This window comes from Mytilus edulis, chromosome 3 (genome assembly GCF_963676685.1).
Source record: "Mytilus edulis chromosome 3, xbMytEdul2.2, whole genome shotgun sequence".
NCBI lineage: Eukaryota > Metazoa > Mollusca > Bivalvia > Mytilida > Mytilidae > Mytilus > Mytilus edulis.
Window position 1 is genome coordinate 63,254,236 of NC_092346.1, and position 23,320 is coordinate 63,277,555.

A 23,320-nucleotide genomic window follows, 5' to 3' on the forward strand; every position below is an offset into this window, starting at 1 on the left:
GATTGGCGGCTTGATCATCAGACACATTTTTAAACTAGATACTCCAATAATGATTGTGGCTAATTATGGTTAAATTTGGCATAGTACTTTCAGAGAAGAAAATTTTTTGTAAAAGTTAATGGAGGACAACAGAGGCCGGACGACATGTGATGTAGTTTGACCTCTGTATCTATATTCTTAGCTACAGAAAAACCAGGATAAATAATCACAAACTTCCTAGCAGTTCCACAGGAAAAGATAAATAAAATTATGGACAATGCTTGCAAAAATAATAGCCTGTATGGCTGTTTGGGCCAGGTGTGTTCAAAGACTGAGTTTTGATAAAAAAAATATATTAACTGTAAGTTGTAATTGAGCGTTTGCACTGTTTGAACTGTTCTGTTAAAAATTGAAGAAAGAAAAATAATTCTAGCTTATTTTATCAATTAACTTACTTCAACTGCAAAAACATTAAGCTGTTAAGAACATTTACCAACATGACCAACAGTGGTGGATCCATGGGGGGGACAGGGGTTCTGGGGGTTGGAACCCCCCCCCCCTTTTTTTCAGACAATCAATGCATTTGAATGGGGACATGTAGTTGTGACCCCCCCTTTTGTCCTGGGTTAGGAACCCCCTTTTTAAAATGGCTGGATCCGCCTCTGACCAATATCAAATCTGGATACTTTATTTTTCAATTATTTGTATAACTTACCAAATGGGTCATGGCTTAGTACTTCAAATTTTCCTCCGATGAATTGTTTTGGTCGAAGTCTGTTTATCTTGTGCCCTGTCCCTGCTAGGCTTTCCATTCTTACCAAAACAGTCCTGAAATAAACAATAATGATCATGTTGTAAAACAAAATTACTGTCAGACTATCAAATCTAGACCTGAATCCCTCACCTTTTTTATGAATACACAGTGTTGACTAATTTGTACCTGAAAAATGAACTGGAATGTAAATACCTAAAAAAGTCATTGTATAAAGATTCTAGTGGCAAACAAGTCCTCCTTGCAGAAAACACCAACAACTGGATCTCTTCAACATAATCAATGTTTGACTTGTCTTTAATAACATCTACAAATTTAAATCAATTGTTCACTATACAAGGTGGAAAACCACACAGATAACATGGGAAAAATACACAAAAGAGACTTAACCTTGATGAGCACATGATTACGCCCTTTGCATTTTTTTAAGAATAAAGTTCAATATCTTCTCAATGTCATATCAGAAATTTGTGAAAAATAAAGTGAGGTTATCTTAATAAATTGATATAAACCAGACACCAAAGTTAAATGAAAATTGCTCAAAGCATTTAAAAAGTATTGTCCTACACTGAAAAATCACCCCTTTTTTATGAAAAAAACCCATAACTCGGAAGTGTAAAATCTTAAATTTATAAAAATTAAAAGGATGCTTGCAGTAAACATCAATAGAAATAATCAATTCTCCAAAGTTTCATGAGAACTGCCGAAAGCATTTTTGATTATCATCCTAAAGCTGGAAAATGAATGAATAAAACTCCATAACTCCGACGGACATGTAAAATCTGAAATTTATAAAAATCAAAAGGGAGCTCATGTCTATATAGATATAAACAATTGACCAAAGTTTCTTGCAAATTGGTTAGAGCATTTTCAAGTTATTGTCGGAACACTTGAAAATACCCCTTTTTTAATAAATAAAACCCCATAGCTCAGAAATGTAAAAATTTTAATTAATAAAACAAGAAAGAGAGCTCACATCAATAGATATGAACAATTCACCAAAGTTTTATGCAAATTGGTTGAAGCATTTTTGAGTTAATGTTGACAATGGAGGGACAGACGGACAACAGTATCCCTGAGGAACCAGTAATGACACATCTAAGGTTGTTTTTGTCTCTGCATTTAATCTACCATTTGAAAGAATTCGAAAAATGGAATGGAAAACGATTGACAACTTGTTAATATATTTCAAGCATTAAACAGTTGATATTTGAAACAGTAATAGCAATAAATATCATGTTTGCTAACATTACCAATGGACTGTTCACTAATGATGGGTACCAGTAATGACACACTGTAAACGAACCAGTAAAAACCACTTGCACGTACATGTACTTGATAATAGAAAAATTGCTTCAATCAAACTAAGTTTGAACCTCAAACTAATTGCAACAGAATTTTTTTAGTTTTTATCTGTAGTATTAATAAAATTGAGAATGGAAATGGGGAATGTGTCAAAGAGACAACAACCCGACCAAATAAAAAAACAACAGCAGAGGGTCACCAACATGTCTTCAATGTAGCGAGAAATTCCCGCACCCGGAGGCGTCCTTCAGCTGGCCCCTAAACAAATATATACTAGTCCAGTGATAATGAACCCATACTAATTTCCAAATTGTACACAAGAAACTAAAATTAAAATAATACAAGACTAACAAAGGCCAGAGGCTCCTGACTTGGGACAGGCACAAAAATGCGGCGGGGTTAAACAAGCCCAATATACACAGAAAAAAGTCCCATAAAATCTAACTTGAGGAAAACTCAAAATCAGCATTTTTAATTTCTTATGAAAAATAACATTGGAAAGGGAGATAATTCTAAATAAAATGAATCTTTTTTTCTGCGTTTTTGGTTGATTTTCTAAAAATTCATGTAAAGTATGATACTTTGATGGGGTTATAAGTTCATATTTGACTATATTATTGAATCTTCTGCTCATGAAATGTACAAAACCAAAGTGTTATGGGTATTTTAATTTTTTTTGCACATTTTTCATTAAAGAAATTGCAAATGTATGGCTATGTATTAAACCATTTTGAAAACAATTATGTGAATATTTGGTATTGCTTATATCTAAATTATATTTGTTCAGCAACTACCTTGTTTAAAGAAACTTTAAATTAACCACCCAAAAAAAAAAAGAATATATGCTCAGATATTTTTATTAAATTTGAGATCCTTTACCTTGACATGCTGAAAAATCTAATAAATGGTCAACTTATGAATTATAAAATCTAGGTTATAGCTTGATAAAAGATATGAAACACCTTTCAAGTTGTTTTTTATGCTCTAAAGACGGCTAAAATATCAACAATCGATAGATTCTATTGAATAGAAGCGGTAAAGCTTTAATTTTGTATCAGTTTTTATTGATATTCCTGCCTTTTTTGCCATGTTTGCAGAGTTATCTCCCATTTCAATGCAAATCTCCATAGGAATTTTAAATCGAAATTTTTAAGTTATCAAGTTCGATTTTGTTGGAACTAAAAAATATTCTGTTGCAATTACATTAAGGTTACAGTCAAATTTATGCTAGATTAACTGGACTAGTATTCTGTTCAAGTTCAATTTTATTAACCATATTTGAAATTTTCAAACACATCAATGATCATGATGATAGAAACACAAAATTTTTAATAATTTTAAATGTAACCAATATTTTTTTACAAATTGTATATCTAATACATTGTAGTTTAAAATTTATGAAAGTGATATATATATATATTCCATATATATATATATATATATATATATATATATTATAAAATAATTAATAATTGCTTTCATAAAACAACATTTACAATAATACATTCATACATTTATTAATGTATACTTCATTCATTGAATGAAAAAAAATTGACAAACCATAGAAAATAATATAAGCAACAATCATATGTTTTATAGTGATTCCTGCTTAAATGTAAAACCATGTCACATGACAGTCGAGTGATTTGAAAAACGCAAAATGGGGAAGCATATGGACCATAATTTGCTATTGGGCTCCGTTTCCTATAACTATAGAAAAGTGATAAAATGTGAATTACTGTAAGAAAAGTTGTAACATCTAAAGATGCCATTATTTTTATCAACATACAAGTGTGTGCTACTCTTCCCTAGAAAAAAAATTGAAATTAACAAATTTCAAAGATTATACGACCGTATTTGTGTGTCGTTTCTCGCGTTACTTTTCGCGTCCAAAGTGCATAACGCTGACTAATTTATAGATAATCGTCACCGGCAAATTCGTAAATTTTGCTTTAAAATAACAAAGAACATCGACCAATAAGAATAGTGAGAAGAAAATGCTGAGAACTATAAGTATTTCTGTAGCAGGTGTAAGAACAATGTCGTTATTTTGGTTTCCCATTTCGTAACGCACATTTTAGATGGTTTAATCTGCTTTGTTGTAAAAGAATTCTTTGCAACAATATGCAAATACGAACTCTCGCGAGATGTTCAAACAGGTAAATCAGAGATGATATACATTCTTGTTTTGTTCTTCGTAATAATTAAGTTAGAAAATGACGTTATCGTTATGCGTTACATTTCACACGAAACAGAAGTCCATTTATTTATTAAAATTGTTTTTGTCGTTAGGTTCTAATAATTTCCGGTCATACGTGAAACATGTGACTAACATGTGATCACGCCCATACAGCTGGATATACGAAATACTAGGTCTAAACATTGTATTTGTTTCCAACGGGATGTAAGCAAACATAATCTGTAGGCTTGTTTCGTCTTGTTTAAAAAAGGAAAATACAATTTTCAAAGAGATTGCGCCGGGGGTCTATTATTTTTTCTATGTGCATAATGTTACATACGATCTTGTGTGAAAATAAATGCCCAATGACTTGACAAAATCGATTTCAGATTTGATCGACGTTTTAACACACTTCGTTTCCCAATAACGATGTAAAGGGTCCTTGGAAAATTCAATCGAAATTACGTCTCCTATCATGGTGCCGATGTTCGTTGGATTGATTTAGCTTCAGCAGTAAATATTACTGGATATTTTAAGTGAATAAAGATAATTTAATAAAAAATACATGTTAATGTACCGTTACACTTGGAATGTACAAAGTTGGTATCTTTGTCACAATTTTTAATTAATTTTTTTTATTCATGTTCTGCAAACACTTATCAGAAACGCAATAAACTTGTCAAAGGAAAAGTAAACTTTTACCATGCATGACTTGAAAGGAAGTACTTTAATGATTTTAGCCCACTAAAGTAGGTTAAAATGTGGAAACCATGTAGATGGTGTACAGGTCACAAATATCACATGGTGCCTATTTTAAAGATGCTAATTCCAAGTTAAAAGTTGTTTTCTTTACTGGATTTAAAGAATTTTACATTACCAATGATTTGGAATAAATTGTATATAACTGGAAATTCAAAACCAAATATAAATACATTTTTTTGGCTAAAACATCAAGATACAACGATTATGGTATCCTGTATCAATGAAGAAAATACGGAAATTCCTGAATAAATTGTACTAATTGTTTTCAAAACAAGCACATATTTAGGAGTTTTATAATACTGTTACATTTAAGATGGATTTTGAGAAAAAGTATACTGTTCAGATCATTTTAAGCAGATTTTGCAATAAAATAAAACTAAAAAAATGCTTTCGGTTTCTTATGGTTTCCTGTCGCGTTTAAAAAAAACTTTAATTTAACATTGAAAATAGATTTTAAATATTAACATGAAGCAAGTAACACTAGTAATGGTGTTCATTTATGTCTTTTGAAACATATTGTGCAAAATAAAGAAAATAAAGATTGGTTTCCTGTTTTGTTTCCTGTCACGTAAACGGTGAATCAAAATGTATTAATTTTTTCTCGAAAAACTCAATTGTTCCATTAATACTATTCTAACATCAACACAACCCACAGAATAAAAGTTAAAGTTTTAGAACTTATAAAAAAGGATACAAAAAGAAACCAAAGGCCGAATACCAAATTATGGTCCATATATGGTTACATACTTTTATTGACCAAAGTGGATACAGGACTGATAATCATTCTGGTAAAGGTCGAATGTGTTTGACCTTAATAAAATGGCGGATGTTGCTTTGTCTTTACCATTTTAAGCAAGAATAATATTTCTGGGCAGAGTTTTCAGGGCCGTAACTAGGGTTCGAATTCAGGGGAGGCAGGGGTTTGGGGGCCGTCAATTGAGGCCCCCATTGATAGGGGTTGGGGGCGCAGCCCCCGACGATTTTTCTCTCTCTCATTAAAATGGCTTGAATGACCCATGTCCTTCGATTTCCTTACTTTAAGAAACATCAGGTTCAAGCAATACTGATGTTTCTTACTTACTTTAAGAAACATCAGTATTGCTTGAACCTGGAAGCCATTTTTATTAAAAAAAAAAAAGCTGAGGTTGCTGTTCGGTGTGAGCCAAGGCTCCGTCCTGCTCCGTCCTGAAGGCCGTACTATGACCTATAATTATTAACATTAAATACATCGTGACCGCAGATTTTTTTTCAATAAAATCAGTGGCTAAAAATCACCCGTTTTCCTTCGATTTACAGCAGTATTGCTGGATCCTGGAAGCAATTTTTATGCCAACAATCTGTATTTAAAGATATTTTTGTTAGAAATCAAACTGGTAAGTTAAAAAAACATAAAGCAAGATCATAGAACCAGAGACATATAATACATGTCTCTGATAGAACGCAAGATATTTTTTTTATCGAGGACCTTCAATATTGTTGAAAGCTGAACAGACATGTAAATAACTACAACCAGGGATTTCCTATACTAGTATACACTTAGTATAGAAAGTCCCTGATACAACGAATTTGAGTGTTTAACTACTAAGGCCAGGGAGGGATCCAGGATTTTAGAAGGGGGCGAAGTTATATATTTCGTCGAGCGGAGCGAGTCGAAAAATTTTTAGGAACCTTATTTTTTTGCTAAAAAACATAAAAAAAAAGTGTAAAATGCATTTTAGTTAAAGTGTAAGGCTGGACATTTTTGGTGCCGTATTCTCTACATTGATTGTCTATAATAAAATGATTGAATGGATCCAAAGCTATGTACTATTTAATATATTTGAAGTGGAATTTATCAGTAAAAAATGGACATGAGAAATTCCCGTTTGTTGTATGGTTAGTTAGCATAACTTTACAGATTTCTTGTTGTGAACAAGATATGCGACAATTCAATAAAATTTACAATACGACCAACACAAAGAAAAACAAGCAAGAAATTTTTATCCGTTGAAATGTTTGGTTGAAATGTTTCACCCAACAATGGAAGCGTGGGGTACCAATCAACCAAAAGGCTACGAATGAATCGGAAACGAAAATGAAGTTGTGAATAACGTTCGACACATGGAGTCATATAAGCCACACCCAGCAGGCCGGTTGCAATAGGACTTTGAAAAAAATATTCAGTATATCAGTTCGGCGGAACAGACCTTCCGGTCAGATATGGGATTCACATGCAATCCTCCCCCCCTCCAAAAAAAAAATACGCCCGTTTTTTTTTAGAGTGTAATAAGAGTACAATTTTCTGTTGGTCGGAATTGTGATAAAGAAGTCAATACGTCCTTGCTCGATATTTGAAGGTGTTATCTTAGCCTGAACATGTGTTACTGTAATCTGAATTTCAAAATGACTGAGTGACGTTTTTTTTTTTGACGTACTTGTCAACTCCGCCGTAGCGAATCGCATAACTTTAACATTATCAATAATATATACCAGTGAATACTAGCGAAAAATAGCTTTATAAATGGAAAACTGTCGCATTAAAATTAAATAAACAACAAAATTCACGAAGTCTAGGCTGACTATTAATCATTTTATATATAAAAAAAAAAAGTGCCAGCAAAAGGGGGGGGGGGGGGGGGGGCGTACTCCCTCTACGCTCCCTCTGAATCCGCTACTGAAGGCATAATTTTCTCGTACGATCGGGAGACGTTACAAAATAAATGATCCAGCTGATTCAGCCGGTAACGAATTTCCAATATCATAAAAGATTCACAATACAAAGGGAACTTACTCCCTCTGCTTAATTGAGCTCCTAAATAAATATGACCGGTTAAGTTTTATTTAAAATTGTCCAAAGCAAAGTTGCAAATGTGTTCTCATAAGAATACTGAATAACATGACGGTCGGCCACACGAAAAAAAAATATACTGAAACGTTTCACTATCGATCAAAAATCCGGAAAATGACATATATCACGTATCATGATAACACTGTTAAAACTGTAAATTTGTGTTGTTTATAATTTGAATTCAAGTTCTTCGTGTACATATTGTCACTATTTCATTTTATTACTTAAAAAATAATTTGGTGTAGACAATTTAGGGGAGGCAGTTGCCTCCCCTGCCTCATAGGTAGTTACGGCCCTGGTTTTAGGCATCTTTGTTGAAGTCAGATGACCTTCACCATCATGTTTATGAACAGCAAATATAATTTGATGTCACAGCTTTTATTTAGAAATGTAAAACCGAACACTAAAAAGATGCGTCAAAATAGGCACTAAGACGATATACCATAACACAACCTGTAAACAGGCATGTAAAAGTGGATTAAAATATAATGATTGTTTCTATTTTAGTTTTTCTTATCCACAAGATCAAAATAACTCCTTGTCTGAGGGACAGCCGGTTATTAAATGGATATCACTTATTTCTTTTTTATATTTTTTGGGGGGGAAGAAAAAAGTAAGAAAAGTAAAAAAAAAGAAGGTAAAATGTAAATTTTATAAAAAAATTGTCAACATAAGGACAAAAGTTCTATGTCCTAGCACTGCATTGCAAGTGTTAAACATATTATTAACACTTCTTACTTTCCAAGGACGATTCTTAGAGGTGTTATTGACATGTTCTCGCAAAATTAACTAAACTTTTCCTATTCGATTCCCCATGCAAAATTTTTGTCCATGTCAATTTGAATCTTGACTTTTAAATCCTCTTTATCTTTTCACCAAGAGCATTGAAGATTCACCTACTATGGTAATAGCTAGTAACCAAAATTTGATATTAAATGACAGAGATATCATAAAAATGTGAAAATCACTACATAGTCGGTAAATGTCGCATATTTGCAATCACCTTGAAAAAAAATAATTTAAATATTTATGATTTTGATAAATGCTTAAAGTTATCTTTTTATTTATGTATCTGTTTCTTTTTAATGAGACCTTTACTGTGCTTTGTTTGTTAAGTTTCGCGGTAATTAGGTAAAGTACGAGTTACTACGGAAAGCTACGTAATACACCGAATGCCACGTTAGCAAACGTGCACCGGCGAAAACAAACAGATCTTGAAAACATGGATGTTTTTCATGTATTTTTCGTTTTATTTGCAATTTATATAACATTTTCAGATGCATTAATGTTTCATATATCTCCAAACACAAAAAAATGCCTGCGAGAGGAAATCCATAAAGACGTTTTAGTTGCTGGAGAGTATGAAATTTCAGACGCACCAGGACAAAAAGTTAACCTTGCAGTAAGTTTATGGAATGGTCTGCTAAAAGATTAAATTGTTTGACGTGAAATTCCTTTTGAGGTTCATTCGTAATGGGTAAACCTGTCAATCAATTGATAGTTTAAAAACTTGGGGGGGGGGGGGGGGGGGATGAATTATGACACAGATGGTTCCTGAAAACTATTGATATGTCCCCTTCACAGTGACAATCTTGAAATTTTAATTCCTGGACTCCTTTTCATGGCATTAGCAGTATGTAAGTCTTTTTTTCTTTATTTCCATCAATAACACAGATGTACATGTCTCAATATGGTATCATGTATGGTATGCCGTATGGTCTTGATAAATCCTGTCAAGAAGACAAATTCAGAGATAGAAAAACAAATGTAGTGTACATACTACAGAAAATGTAGTTTCAATAAATCATTATTTTAAATTATTTCAAAATAGATAAATGCTAAATATGCATATATATATCATATGTTAACATAGTCAGCACTTGTTAGTCCATGATTACTCTGATGTGCAAAGGCTGTTTTGACCAACAAGTTGGTACCTAAGCCACTAGTCAGATACCTTATTCTGACTAGTATAAGTGCATGCATTATCAAAACTTTGTTTAGACAAATAAAATGAATTTAACATGGTAAAAAGTTTATGTTCTCTGTACATGTTACTTAGCTTACAAATGTAAGTTTGCCTCAACCAAATCTTCTAAATCTTATATATCATGCTTTTAATGAAAAAAACACAGATCAACTCTGAATTTAGGACCTGGCATCACATTTACCATTCTAGGTTTATGCCCCTTTTCAAATGGAAACATCGCTGAACTTTTCATTTACATCCTCTAATTTAAACTTGCCTTAATCAATGTTATAAAACCTAAACCTCTTTCAGTTTATATAATTAGCAGGCTTCAGAGAAGTTTGTCAAATGGAATTATTGCTTCTGCAGCTCATTTATTTTTCTTACTCATTTAAATTTTACAGGTAACAGATTCGAAAGGACACATACTATATAATAAAGAAGATATTAAAAAAGGAAAATTTGCCTTCACTACAGAAGAATATGATATGTTTGAAGTATGTTTTGAAGCAAAGATGACTGCAGGTAATTTAATCAAGGTTGTTTAATTTGTATACATGTAACACTTGTATCTCAGACACATCAGTTTTATTTGAAAATTCTGACAAATGTATACAATAGTTCAGAATGTTGATTTACTGTCTTTGGCTCTGAAGTTGAGATTAATCTATTTATATGCCCCCATCATAGTGAAAGGGGCATCAACTTTACCCTTATTCGTGTGTACTTGCGCCAAACTTGCATACATCTAAAATTGGTTTTTGTTCTCGTTACAAATATAAGTTTGCCTCAATTAAATCTTCTGAATCTTATACATAATGCTTATAACGAAATAAACACAGATCAACTTTGAATTTAGGTGGCATCACATTTACCATTCTAAGTTTATGCCCCTTTACAAATGAAAACATCGCTGAATTTTTCGTTTACATCCTCTAACTTAAGTTTGCCTTAATCAAATGTTATAAAACTTGTAAACAATGCTTATTACTACAATAGTCAGATCATCTACTAATTTGGGTAGCGTCACTTTTACAGTTCTTGAGTTCTGTAATTTTATGAACTCATATGCAAACAGGGGCATTTATTTTTTATATACTCTATATAGTAGTGTGAAGATAAGTGTACAATTGGAAAGTAAATAAAGGGATACACAAACTGTTGTAAAACACAGAAAACTTTATATACATGTATTAGACCCCTTTTAACTATCAACCTGGCATAAGTCTGATCTTTTTAAAATGCTACTTGTGAATGCTATATGGACAAAACTGTTAAAAGCAGTGAAATTATCAACAAACAAACAAATTTATTTGCAGAAATGTGAAACACAGAAAAACTTAAACTGTTGTATTTCATTTTATGTTTTTAAATGATTTAAAAGGTGTTTTTTTTATAATTGACAGGTGGACATGGTTCAGACATAGAAGTAACATTGGATTTAAAGCATGGCGTGGAAGCAAAACAGTATGATGATGTAAGGTTGCATATATATGTTTCTATTTACATGTAGTTACAAATTGATTTGTGACATCTCTTTTGAATTCTGAAATGTTCTTTATTCATTTAATTATTGTCATATGTTAATTATGTCAAATGTATGTAGATTGATTGTTCCTATAAGGTCATGTTTAAGATATTTCATGTATAAAAGGGGCACTAGCTGTCAAATTCATGATCACAAGATTTGACTTAAATTCTCATATTTTATTTATAACAGTGTAATGAATGTAAAACATTTATCCAAACTATCAAAAGTCTAAAATAATCAATTAACAGGACCATTAGCTCGATAATATGAAGCTTCGTTTTGTGTGTATTTTAGTCTGGATGCCATTTAATTAACTATCAAGTTGACCCCTGACGACCATATAAGCAATGTAATACAGTTATAAATAGATTAAGCAACGCGTGCAATTGGATTTTTATAAATCTGTTTAATTTTATATTAGATCCTGTACTGTGTTCTACGCATGCGTGAAAGTATTCTTTTTGACTATTTATAGACATTCAAAAGTAAACGTAAAATATGAAATCATTTAGAATCAATTAAACGAGAGAGACAAATATATATCTCTTACTAAAGGAAATTAAATCGAAAAATGACAATTTTCTGATGAATCCGGACTCGTTTTGAATTTATTATCCACGTGTCACTTCCCGTTTTCGTTTCATTTTAAAACCGAAAGTAGTAAACGTGATCTATTGTTGATTTGTTTACAACCTCCTTTCAGTCATTATAATCGTTCCAAAAAGGATTTTATACATTTCAAACTTGATAGAAATGATTTCCAAACATCGACTTAGACGTTTTATAAGGATAATGATTATGCAGTGAAATAATCATTGCACATTAATTTCTGCAGTGATTCCTTGTTTAAAAAAAATAGAATCCAACTTTTGTTGATCAGGAATGACCCCTGGAACAAACTGAAGAGAAATTGTAAACTAAATTTCTGGATTCCATGTCAGAATCTTTCATAATGGCCAATACAGTCAAATCATACAATAACTGCCAATCATGCTGGTTGGTGCCTCAATCCCTTAAAATCTGACTAAGCTAGTAATATAATCATTGGTCCATTGCTTTTACACAAAATAAGGTTGATTTTAATAGCGTGCAAAAGTGACTAAAGCCCTCAAAATCCTAGCTTAAACCCTGCCTTTAACTAAAATGTACTTCATGTTTATAAGAAACTTCATCAATATAAATCTAAACTTAAAATCATTCACCACACATCACAACATGCCTAAATAAAAATGAAATTTGAATTCTTCAGACCCAAAACAATAATGCATTGAAATTACATAAAAATAATACCGGTAAGCATGCCAGTTTTATAAATTATTTGGTAATGTATCAATTATTTTTAATATAGAATTATCAAAGTAATGATAACAAGTTCTGCTAAAAAAGATATGTGTGGAACAGAAACTGGCAACTGCAAAGCAAACTGTGATTTCATTCCAATGTCCTTCTCTTATATTTTGATAAACAATATAGAAGGCAACCTTCATGGCCATAAAAGCAAGTCCATTTACTCTATATCATGCTATTGCAAAATTTACAATACCAAAAACTATTTTGGTTTGTTTAACTCTTAGCCATTACATGTATATTAAATTAGATTACTTGTACTTAAGTTATATCAAGAAAATTAACATTAATTCTCTACTACCTGTTGTCATTAAAGTAGTTTTCTATAGTTTTTTTTCTATGCTGCAGGCAAATAACTCCTTGGTTGCTGAGTATATTGACCTAGTGTTGCATCAGACATGCAAAAATGAATTTGATGTAAAACCTTGCAAATATTTTAATGTTTATTTTTCATATTGTCCAAATGAGGTTGCCATCCTCTTCACCCTCAATATTTTTAATCTATATTGATTGAATCTTCATCTCTATAAAACCTCATCATGAGAATAACAATCCAACTAAATCTAATTTGTTTTATTTTTCAGTTGGCTAAAGCAGAAAAATTAAAGCCATTGGAAGTTGAGTTGAGAAGATTAGAAGATTTATCAAAATCTATAGTAGATGATTTCGAGTATATGAAGTCTAGAGAAAAAGAAATGAGAGATACCAATGGTAATGCTATAATTAGACTGTATTGTCAATAATATTAATATTTTGGTATATCAGAAGCAAGGATCCTGAAATTTTTTCACCTAATTTCATTCATTTTCATATAACTTAAAAGTTGGTGCCCTTTTCAAAAACAGATTGTCAAAATCTCATTTCAGCATGAGTATGCTCATACTCGTAGCATCAACCAACTTGTTTCAATATTGCTTCACTGTTTACTTCATGATTTATCCTACCATTTTCCTAAAATCGATCAAGAACAATTAAGGGAAGGCAACAATTTAAAAATAAAATGATTTTAATGACTCAAAACGATAATTTTCTCAGTCATCACTTACGTTTCTTTCGATTCTGAAGTAGAAATTCAAACCAAATGTAATGCAACAATTTTAAAACGAACAATTCCGGACTCATTTCCGGGATTAATTTTGTTTATCAAATTCACAGGAAATCATCATTATTTTACCTTTAATAGTGTAAGAATATTAATGAAAATAGTTGCACTTGCTTTATTTAGCAAGAAATCATGAAACTCGTTCTAAACGAAACGACTGAAATTATTTCTGTTAAAAAATAAAATTTGACCTATATCCCAATTACACATTTAGGACGAAATACTTTCCGCTTAGGACAAGAATGGCAAATATGAACTTTTCCAGACCCTTGATCAGAAGACAGATATGACAAGAATGAAAGAAAGAAAAGGAAACATGGTTTAAAATTTTTAGCCAGTTTCATCCTTGGAAGACTTGCAATTATCATCTCTCATGGACTTATTTTTATACATGTCTAAATCAATCAGTCCCATGACATTTCTGGTCATTTTACTATTAAGTTGGAACTTCCTAAAAATTGTTATGAAGCTTCATGAATGAATGATTATCTGAGTAATGCTTTTTCTGTAGATTAGATATATTTTCTAATAGTTATTGTCATTTGTAACTTAGACAGGGGATAAAATGCAAACTTAGTCTCACCATAAGTTTATCTTGTGTAATAGACTACTTGAGTGTGGGAGGTCATGGGTACAATCATTAGCCTGGTCAAACCAAAGACTTGAAAGTTGGAATTGGTTGCTTCTCAGCTCAATATAAACATTTTGATCTTGGTAGAGTGACATGTCTTCCTGGCTTCAGACTTACTTTTTGAACATGCATGTTAAAATATCAGCTCAGCATGTTGATTTAGTATTATATAAAAGTAACATACTGCTGTTAAATAGCCATAAATCAATTTAACTGAAACAGATCTGGTCACAAACTAATATCCAGGGAAACACATCAATTATTTTATGTAGGATTAAAATTAATTTCATTATAACATTCTGACAGTTCATTTAATTTACCACTTTATATGACATTCATTCATCAATCCATGTTATATTATGGTCATACATGTACAAAAATTATTTATGAATTGCTGAATTGTTTTCTATAACCCATTCATATAATTACATGTATTTTCTTTCTCTTTTCAGAATCCACTCATTCACGTGTGATGTACTTTAGTATTTTCTCAATGTGCTGTCTTTTAGGATTAGCAACATGGCAGGTTCTGTACTTAAGGAGATATTTCAAGGCCAAGAAATTAATAGAATAAGAAAAATAGACATAGACATAGCTTAACAAATTGACACATATTTTTCTACACGGCAGACTATTTTTGTTTTGGAATCATCATTAAAACATACCACCATTCAAAGATGAAAGCTTTTGTTGTTGAATGAAATGATGTTTGGTAAAATGTGTGTTCTATGAAGAATATAACAGATATTAAAAGAAATTGTTAAAAATATTTATATTAAGTTTTCAAAGGTGAAAGGGTTTATGATAAATTTCATATCTTTATTTGAATCATAACATAAAAGTTTGTTATACCTATTTTTTTCTAATAGTAATGATCTTTTTTAATTAATTTTAATGTAGATATTGAAAAGTTATAAATTAGTGGTGCTTTGAAATCATATTGTAAAGTCAGTAAAACAATTTATATCCATCAACATTTTTGTTGAGAGTATGGACATACATGTTGGTATGTATTTTATGTGTGTTTTAAAAGAATAGTACATGTAATACAGACAAACCATCATTACATGTATTTTAATTACACTCTGCTCATATTAGGTTATTGTAAAAAAAAAAAAAAGAATTAGAAACCAATATATACTTGATGTTTATTGAAAGTAAAGTTAACTGACCAATTTCAATACTAGAAAATTACTGTAAGAAAGTGACTCAGAATGGCTATAGACAGTAAAGAGGTAATAATAAGACTTCAGAGACTTTAACTGTCTGTATATTATTCAATCCAGGCTCTTCCTGTTGTTTATCTCTCATGTAAGAGGAAGTGTTCAGGCACTTCAAATTTGTTAGGCTCAATAGAAACATGAAAAGACTGTCCTAAAAAGTTTGAATAATGAAGTACCTATTCAAAAGATAATTAATCATGAAATTCATTGTTTTCTTGATTAGGACGTGTATGTACTAGTCAGGTCTGAGAGGGGGAAAATCACATAAAGGCTAAGTTTGGAAAGCAATGTTTGTTTATACTCAGGCCATATATTAAAGTTTCCATGCGAATTGATGTTTTAAGTTCTTATTTATATATGTACATATTGTCTGTAAGTGCTTTATATTATTAATTTAATTGTTTTGTTTCTTTGATGCTTTAGTTGAAAGGAAATATTTTTTGTGTTATTGCAGTCATTTTATCAACACACATTTTGCACACTGGGTAGATCTAAAACATGACAGTTTAGAAGTAATTCCAATGTGCCTTCATGGGGATGTAAAGAATTTTTTTATCACTTTTGTTTGAAAATTATTTTGCACAATTTTTTGTTTAAAATATTGACTGATATTTGAGTTTTTCATTAAATTAGTTTTAAAAAAACATGAATTATACCAATTGAAAATGAATCCTAGTGAGGATCAATATAGTTGATAAAAAATATGTATATATAATGAAGAAACTGATTTTAAAGAGATTTGACGAATATTTTTCGCTTTTTTGTTGTTTTGTAAATTCATTTAATTGACTACAAATTAAATGAAACATTCAAATATTGACCACATGTTGGTTGTTTTTATTTCAAAAGATGTAAAAAAAAAAAAAAAAAAGGATCTACTTTCAACGTAAAAAGTTTGAAAAAAATATTTCATTGAATTTGTTGGTGTTTATAACTTATGTTTCAGACCATACTATTTGTTATACATATAACTTGTTTTTAATTTATGATGACTCAGTGCTGCAACATTATTTAGTTTCATCAAAATGAAGAAAGTTGCTGCCTTATTATATAAACTATTCTCCTGTTATCAAAGTCTTTTGATGCTTTACTTTTGACATATTCTAAAACTGATTCCTTCAACCGAGATCAAACAATATTTTGAGCACTTATTTAACCATGCATAGAACATATTAGTGCCTTGATACCATGGCATGTACAAAGTGTATATACACCATTATAGTATTACATTATTGATGTTGTCATTAAGTAAAGGCTGAGGACAAGTTTTCACCTATTGAAGTAATATCAGAAATCTTTTAAACTTTCTATATGTGTGACACCGTGTATAATTTCATTAAATATGTCAGTTGGATTTTGAAACAAATCCCCTAAAAGTTTGAACTTTTATTTCAATCCAGAAAAATATTGATTTGTTTCTAAGCCACCTTGGTTTTTACAGCGTATATACATGCTGTTGTCTGCCTTGAAGCAATTATGTTTTTTGTAAGATCCACAATTTTTGTAATCAATCAAGGTGATCCTCTTGTGGAGTTTAAAACTGTTCATCAAAATTGAATTACATGTAATATGACTTACCATTTACACTTGAATGCCCTGACTGATTTAGTTTTGTGTTCAAATCTCAGAAACGTATTAGGAAGTATGTTAGTAATAATTCAACCCTTGAGTCCTTATTGCAACTCTTGGTTCAATATGATCATCAATTTAATACATTTTAGGGACTATATTCCAGGTGGTTAGAACTATTTTTGTTCATTTAAAGCATTATTACAGAAATGGTGAATGAGTGGGTGTAAGAAATATATAGTTTTAAATGTACATATCTTAGGAATATATGACGATGTAAATGTTAGATCAAATTGTACATCCTTTTTTGTCTTTGCTTGTTCTAAATTTAAAAAAAAGGTCATAATAAAAAATCACAAACAAAGTATTTGTTATTCATATTTGTTTGCCTACAATTTAACAGGAGTTAGGCATAGTGAATACTGTATATCTTGTTTTCATGTCCTCAACAAAATTTAGTCACACTTGTCCTAAGGAGCATCTATAAAAAAAATAATATATAGAATGTGCTTGGCTTGCAAAAAACATGGTAACCTTGGCTAAAAATAGAACATAGGGGTGAAATAAAAGTGATACATAAAAACAGCTATAGTGAGAATCTTGCTGAGAATGGCAATTTAAACCTACCATTTATTTATACTAAAAATAAATGGGGAATGTGTTCATTAGAAACAGATGATGCCCCTGCTTCATATCATATAAAGTTATAAAGGGACAAATTCAGATATTTTCTCGTGGGTTTGAACCCACCCCCACTGAAAAATGGTAATTTTCCGTCTTATTTTCCGATTTTAAAACAACCTTGAGAGGTGAACATTGACAAGACTGTGTTTATTTGTCATTAAAGTATTACTCTATAGTTACAGCAGTCCATTCATACTAGCTGGGAGTATATTGGACTTGAGTGTCTTGCTGGAAAATTATTATTGTTAAGTCAGGTCTGTCTAAATGTCCGTTTTTACGGATTTTTGACAAAACGGTGACCTAGATTTCACAGACTAGATTCCTAATGGCCATATTATACCTCTTTGTGTTCCTGTAACACCTATGCATGCATGTATGAAAATAGTTAATACCTACACCTACAGTCACTTCCAGTTACGTAGTGGCCATCAAAAGATGCCAACCTCCACCTGATTTTGGCTACTTTTCACGTTTTTCCGATTTTGAACTCTTAAACGGCTTTCAAAGTGCCATATTTTCATGAGCAGACATCTGAGAAGAGTCGTCCCTGCTTCATGACAGTTCAGCTGGGGCAGTTAAAAAAAAAGTATGGAGGGTCATACGGGCCATCAAAGAATTGTTGTCGCCATCACGCCCACAGGCGGGATTAGGGATTAAAGGGTTAAGTTTCATAAAATTTGGTTGAGGCTAACTTTATTAAGAGAATGGAAACAAAAATTCTTCAATTTTTATATGATCGCAAACATTTTTTGTGATCATATGTAGGTATCACGTTGTCGTCATTGTTCGAAGACAATTGGATTCTGGACAATAACTTTAGTATAAGTAAATAAAATCCATCAAATTTATACACACGGTTTATAAGAACAAAAGGAAGGTTGGGTTTGATTAAGGGGGTTATGGTCCCAACAGTTTAGGAATTGGGGGCAAAACTAGAGGCTCCTAAGAGCCTGGTCTATGTGCATATTAAACAAAGGACACAATCTTACTTTACTGAACACTCTTGCTGCTTACAATTATCTCTATCTATAATGAACTTGGCCCAGTAGTTTGTAAAAATTTATAAATTTTATGAAAATTGTTAAAAATTGACTATAAAGGGCAATAACTCCTTAGGGGGTCATTGACCATTTTCTTCAGTCATGTTGACTTTTTTTTAGTTCTTACTTTGCTGTACTTTATTGATCTTTAATAAGATTCAAGAAAATAACAAAAAGCTGCAAAATTTTCTTAAAATTACCATTTCAAGGCAACAACCCAACAACAGGTTGCCTGAATGGTCGGTAAATTTCAGGGCAGATAGATCTTCACCTAATGAACAATTTTATCCTGTCAGAGATATGAGCAAAAAACTGCATTTTACCCTATGTACTATTTTTAGCAATGTCGGCCATCTTGGCTTGCGGTAGGGTCATCAGACACAATTTTAAAACTAAATACCCTTATGATGATTGTGGACAAGTTTGGTTAAATTTGGTTCAGTAGTTTCAGAGAAGATTTTTGTGAAAGATTACAAAAATTTACGAAAAATGGTTAAAAATTGACTATAATAAGGCAAAAAGATTTGCTGTAAATGCTTTTGGCCATCATTTTTTGTCGAGCCTGCAACTTTTGTTGCAGAAAGCTCGACATAGGGATAGTGATCCGGCGGCGGCGGCGTTAGCTCACTTCTTAAAAGCTTTATATTTTAGAAGGTGGAAGACCTGGATGCTTCATACTTTGTATATAGATGCTTCATGTTACGAAGTTTCCGTCAGTCACATGTCCATTGTCCTTGACCTCATTTTCATGGTTCAGTGACCACTTGAAAAAAAAGTTCAAATTTTTTGTAATGTTGAATTCTCTCTTATTATAAGTAATAGGATAACTATATTTGATATGTGCGTACCTTGCAAGGTCCTCGTGTCTGTCAGACAGTTTTCACTTGACCTCGACCTCATTTCATGGATCAGTGAACAAGGTTAAGTTTTGGTGGTCAAGTCCATATCTCCGATACTATAAGCAATAAGGCTAGTATATTCGGTGTATGGAAGGACTGTAAGGTGTACATGTCCAACTGGCAGGTGTCATCTGACCTTGACCTCATTTTCATGGTTCAGTGGTTATAGTTAAATTTTTGTGTTTTGGTCTGTTTTTCTCATACCATATGCAATAGGTCTACTATATTTGTTGTATGGAATGATTGTTAAGTGTACATGTCTAGCGGGCAGATGTCATGTGACCTTGACCTCATTTTCATGGTTCAGTGGTCAAAGTTAAGTTTTTGAGTTTTGGTCTTTTTATCTAATGCTATATGCCATAGGTCAACTATATTTGGTGTATGGAAATATTTTATGATCTTTATGTCAGTCGAGCAGGTTTTATTTAACTGTGAGCTCATTTTCACGGTTCATTGCACAGTGTTGAGTTTTTGTGTTTTGGTCTATTTTTCTTAAACTATAAGTAATGTGTCAACTATATATGTTGTATAGAAGCATTGTTAGCTGTACCTGTCTGCCTGGCATGGTTCATCTGACCTGGACCTCTTTTTCAAGGTTCATTGGTCTTTGTTTAGTTATCTTGGTTAATGTTAAGTTTATGTGACAGTTGTAATAAAGCTTAGCTTTATACTTAGGACTATCAACATAATATCAATGATTAGTATAGAAGGCGAGACATTTCAGCGTGTGCACTCTTGTTTAACTAGATACCCTTATAATGATTGTGGCCAAGTATGGTTTAATTTGGCCCAGTAGTTTCAGAGAAGATTTTTGTAAAAGATTACAAAAAATTCACGAAAAAAATGGTAAAAACTGACTATAAAGGGCAATAACTTTTAAAGGGTCAACTGACCATTTTGGTCATGATGACTTATTTGTTGATCTTACTTTGCTGAACGTTATTGCTGTTTACAGTTTATCTCTATCTATAATAATATTCAAGATTAAAACCGAAAACGTCAAAATTTCCTTAAAATTACCAATTCAGGGGCAGCAACCCAACAATCGGTTGTCAGATTCATCTAAACATTTCAGCGCAGATAGATCTTGACTTTACCCCATGTCAGATTTGCTGTAAATGCTTTGGTTTCAGAGTTATAAGCCAAAATATACATTTTACCCCTATGTTCTATTTTAACCACGGCGGCCATCTAGGTTGGTTTGGCGGGTCATCGGACACATTTTTATACGACCGCAAAAACTTTAGTTTAAGATAATAGAAATCTATGAAATTTTGGCACAAGGTTTATGACCTTTAAAGGAAGCTTGGGATTGATTTTGGCAGTTTTGGTCCCAACGGTTTAGGAATTAGGGGCCAAAAAAGGGCCCAAATAACCATTATTCTTGGTTTTCGCACACTAACTTAAGTCTAAGTAAATAGAAATCAATGAAATTTAAACACAAGGTTCATGAACACAAAACGAAGGTTGGGATTGATTTTGGTCCCAACAGTTTAGAAATAAGGGGCCCAAAGGGTCCAAAATTAAACTTTGTTTGAATTCATCAAAAATTTAATAATTGGGGTTCTTTGATATGCCGAATCTAACTGTGTATGTAGATTCTTAATTTTTGGTCCCATTTTCAAATTGGTCTACATCAAGGACCAAAGGGTCCAAAATTAAACTAAGTTTGATTTTAACAAAAATTGAATTCTTGGGGTTCTTTGATATGCTGAATCTAAACATGTACTGAGATTATTTATTTTTTTTTTTTTTTGGCCCAGTTTTCAAGTTGGTCCAAATTTGGGTCCAAAATTAAACTTTGTTTGATTTCAGCTAAAATTGAATTTTTAGGGTTTTTTGATATGCTGAAACTAAGCATGTACTTAATTTTTTTTTATTATAGGCCCAGTTTTCAAGTTGGTCCAAATTGTGGTCCAAAATTAAACTTTGTTTGATTTCAACAAAAATTGAATCCTTGGGGTTCTTTGATATGCTGAATCTAAAAATGTACTTATGATTTTTATTATGGGCCCAGTTTTCAAATCGTGGTCCAAAATTAAACTTGTTTGATATCAACAAAAATTGTATAAATGGAGTTCTTTGATATATGCTTAATCTAACCATGTATTTAGATTTTTGATGTTTGGGCCCGGTTATCAGATTGGTCCACATTGAGGTCTAAAGGGTCCAAAATTGAACTTTATTTGATTTCATCAAAAATTGAATTCTTGGGGTTCTTTCATATGCTGAATCTAACCATGTATTTAGATTTTGGATATTGGACCATAATAGGTAATGTCCAAATTAAAATTTAAAGTTTTTAAGTTTAAGTTCTTAAGACCACATTCATTATGTGTCAGAAACCTGTGTTGTGTCAACTATTTAATCACAATCCAAATTCAGAGCTGTATCAAGCTTGAATGTTGTGTCCATACTTGCCCCAATATTCAGGGTTCGAACTCTGCAGTCGTATAAATCTGCGCCCTGCGGAGCATCTGGTTTAAACAAGATACCCCAATGATGATTGTGACCAAGTATGGTTAAATTTGGCCTAGTAGTTTCAGAAGAATAGATTTTTGTAAAAGTTAACGACGACGGACGCCAAGTGATGAGAAAAGCTCACTTGGCCCTTTGGGCCAGGTGAGCTAAAAAAGGTGAAAAATAAGGGTTTCCTGGTTAATAGACAATAAAGACAATTTGAAAGCAGTGTAAGGGAGGTATTCCAATCACATCTAGAGAACAATGTATGTCAATGGGTAATTGCACTCCATTTGAGATAATGATTTGTCTTGAGGGAAAGAATTTTTTTGAAAAAGGGAAAAAGGGGGAGTGGGAGTCAATTTACAATAGCATAGTGTATTGTACAAAAGCAAACAATTGAATAAAATTCATATAACCAATTCTAAGTTCTTTGACTCCACACATTCTGTGTCAGAAACCTATCGTGTGTCAAATATTTAATTACAATCCAAATTCAGACCTGTATCAAGTGCTAATATTGTGTCCATTTTTGCCCCAACTGTTCAGGGTTGGACCTCTGAAATTCGGAATTCGTATCCAGCTGCTTTCCTGTCCAAAACTAGATATTCTTGTCCCAAAACACTCTCAAAGTTGTCCAACATGGTTTTTTGTTTAAATTATTAAGCATTTGATGCTATAAAACTTTGACTGAATACATCCATGCGTTAAATAAATTAAGCATGTTTTAAGCAAGCAGCTTTTTGATTTACAGAAAATGTCTAACAATCTTGGGTAGCAGCCCATGTGGCAAATGTCTCTATGGGTAAATGTCTAGGACAACAGCAGTAATTCAATAGTAGTAAAAAGCTAAAGTTTAAAATGATCAATAAATAGTTGAGTATGTCATACTAGTATTACTTTAAAAACAAATTTAATAAATACACTTAGAAGATATTTAGTGAATAATTATATAAGATTGGCTTAATTCTTACACAGCTGTATTTCAAAGAATACTAGCTTTAACATTAACAATATAAAAAAGATGTGGAATAGTTTCAA

The 23,320-nt window shown here is 31.8% G+C and overlaps 1 protein-coding gene and 1 long non-coding RNA gene across 2 annotated transcripts; one reads left to right on the forward strand and one right to left on the reverse strand.

Moving 5' to 3' along the window:
* Positions 1–721: 721 nt before the first annotated feature.
* LOC139514920 (uncharacterized) lies at positions 722–8,700 on the reverse strand. Its single transcript, XR_011662753.1, has 2 exons — positions 8,563–8,700; positions 722–807 (listed from the first exon to the last, which is right to left on the reverse strand). It is a non-coding gene; the product is annotated as an uncharacterized lncRNA (long non-coding RNA).
* A 251-nt stretch (positions 8,701–8,951) lies between these two features.
* On the forward strand, positions 8,952–17,560 carry LOC139517095 (transmembrane emp24 domain-containing protein 10-like). Its single transcript, XM_071307776.1, has 5 exons — positions 8,952–9,226; positions 10,198–10,318; positions 11,200–11,270; positions 13,256–13,382; positions 14,857–17,560. The coding sequence occupies exons 1-5, from the start codon at positions 9,047–9,049 to the stop codon at positions 14,976–14,978; spliced, it is 621 nt and encodes a 206-aa protein (XP_071163877.1). The 5' UTR covers positions 8,952–9,046; the 3' UTR covers positions 14,979–17,560.
* The last annotated feature ends 5,760 nt before the right edge of the window (positions 17,561–23,320 follow it).

What these genes read in the sequence shown, in the direction of transcription:
- LOC139517095 (XM_071307776.1), top strand. Translation starts at nt 9,047, where the DNA reads ATGGATGTTTTTCATGTATTTTTCGTTTTATTTGCAATTTATATAACA. An exon ending in TGAAGCAAAGATGACTGCAG is followed by an intron (nt 10,319 to 11,199) that starts GTAATTTAATCA and finishes TATAATTGACAG; the next exon opens with GTGGACATGGTTCAGACATA. An exon ending in AGAAATGAGAGATACCAATG is followed by an intron (nt 13,383 to 14,856) that starts GTAATGCTATAA and finishes TTCTCTTTTCAG; the next exon opens with AATCCACTCATTCACGTGTG.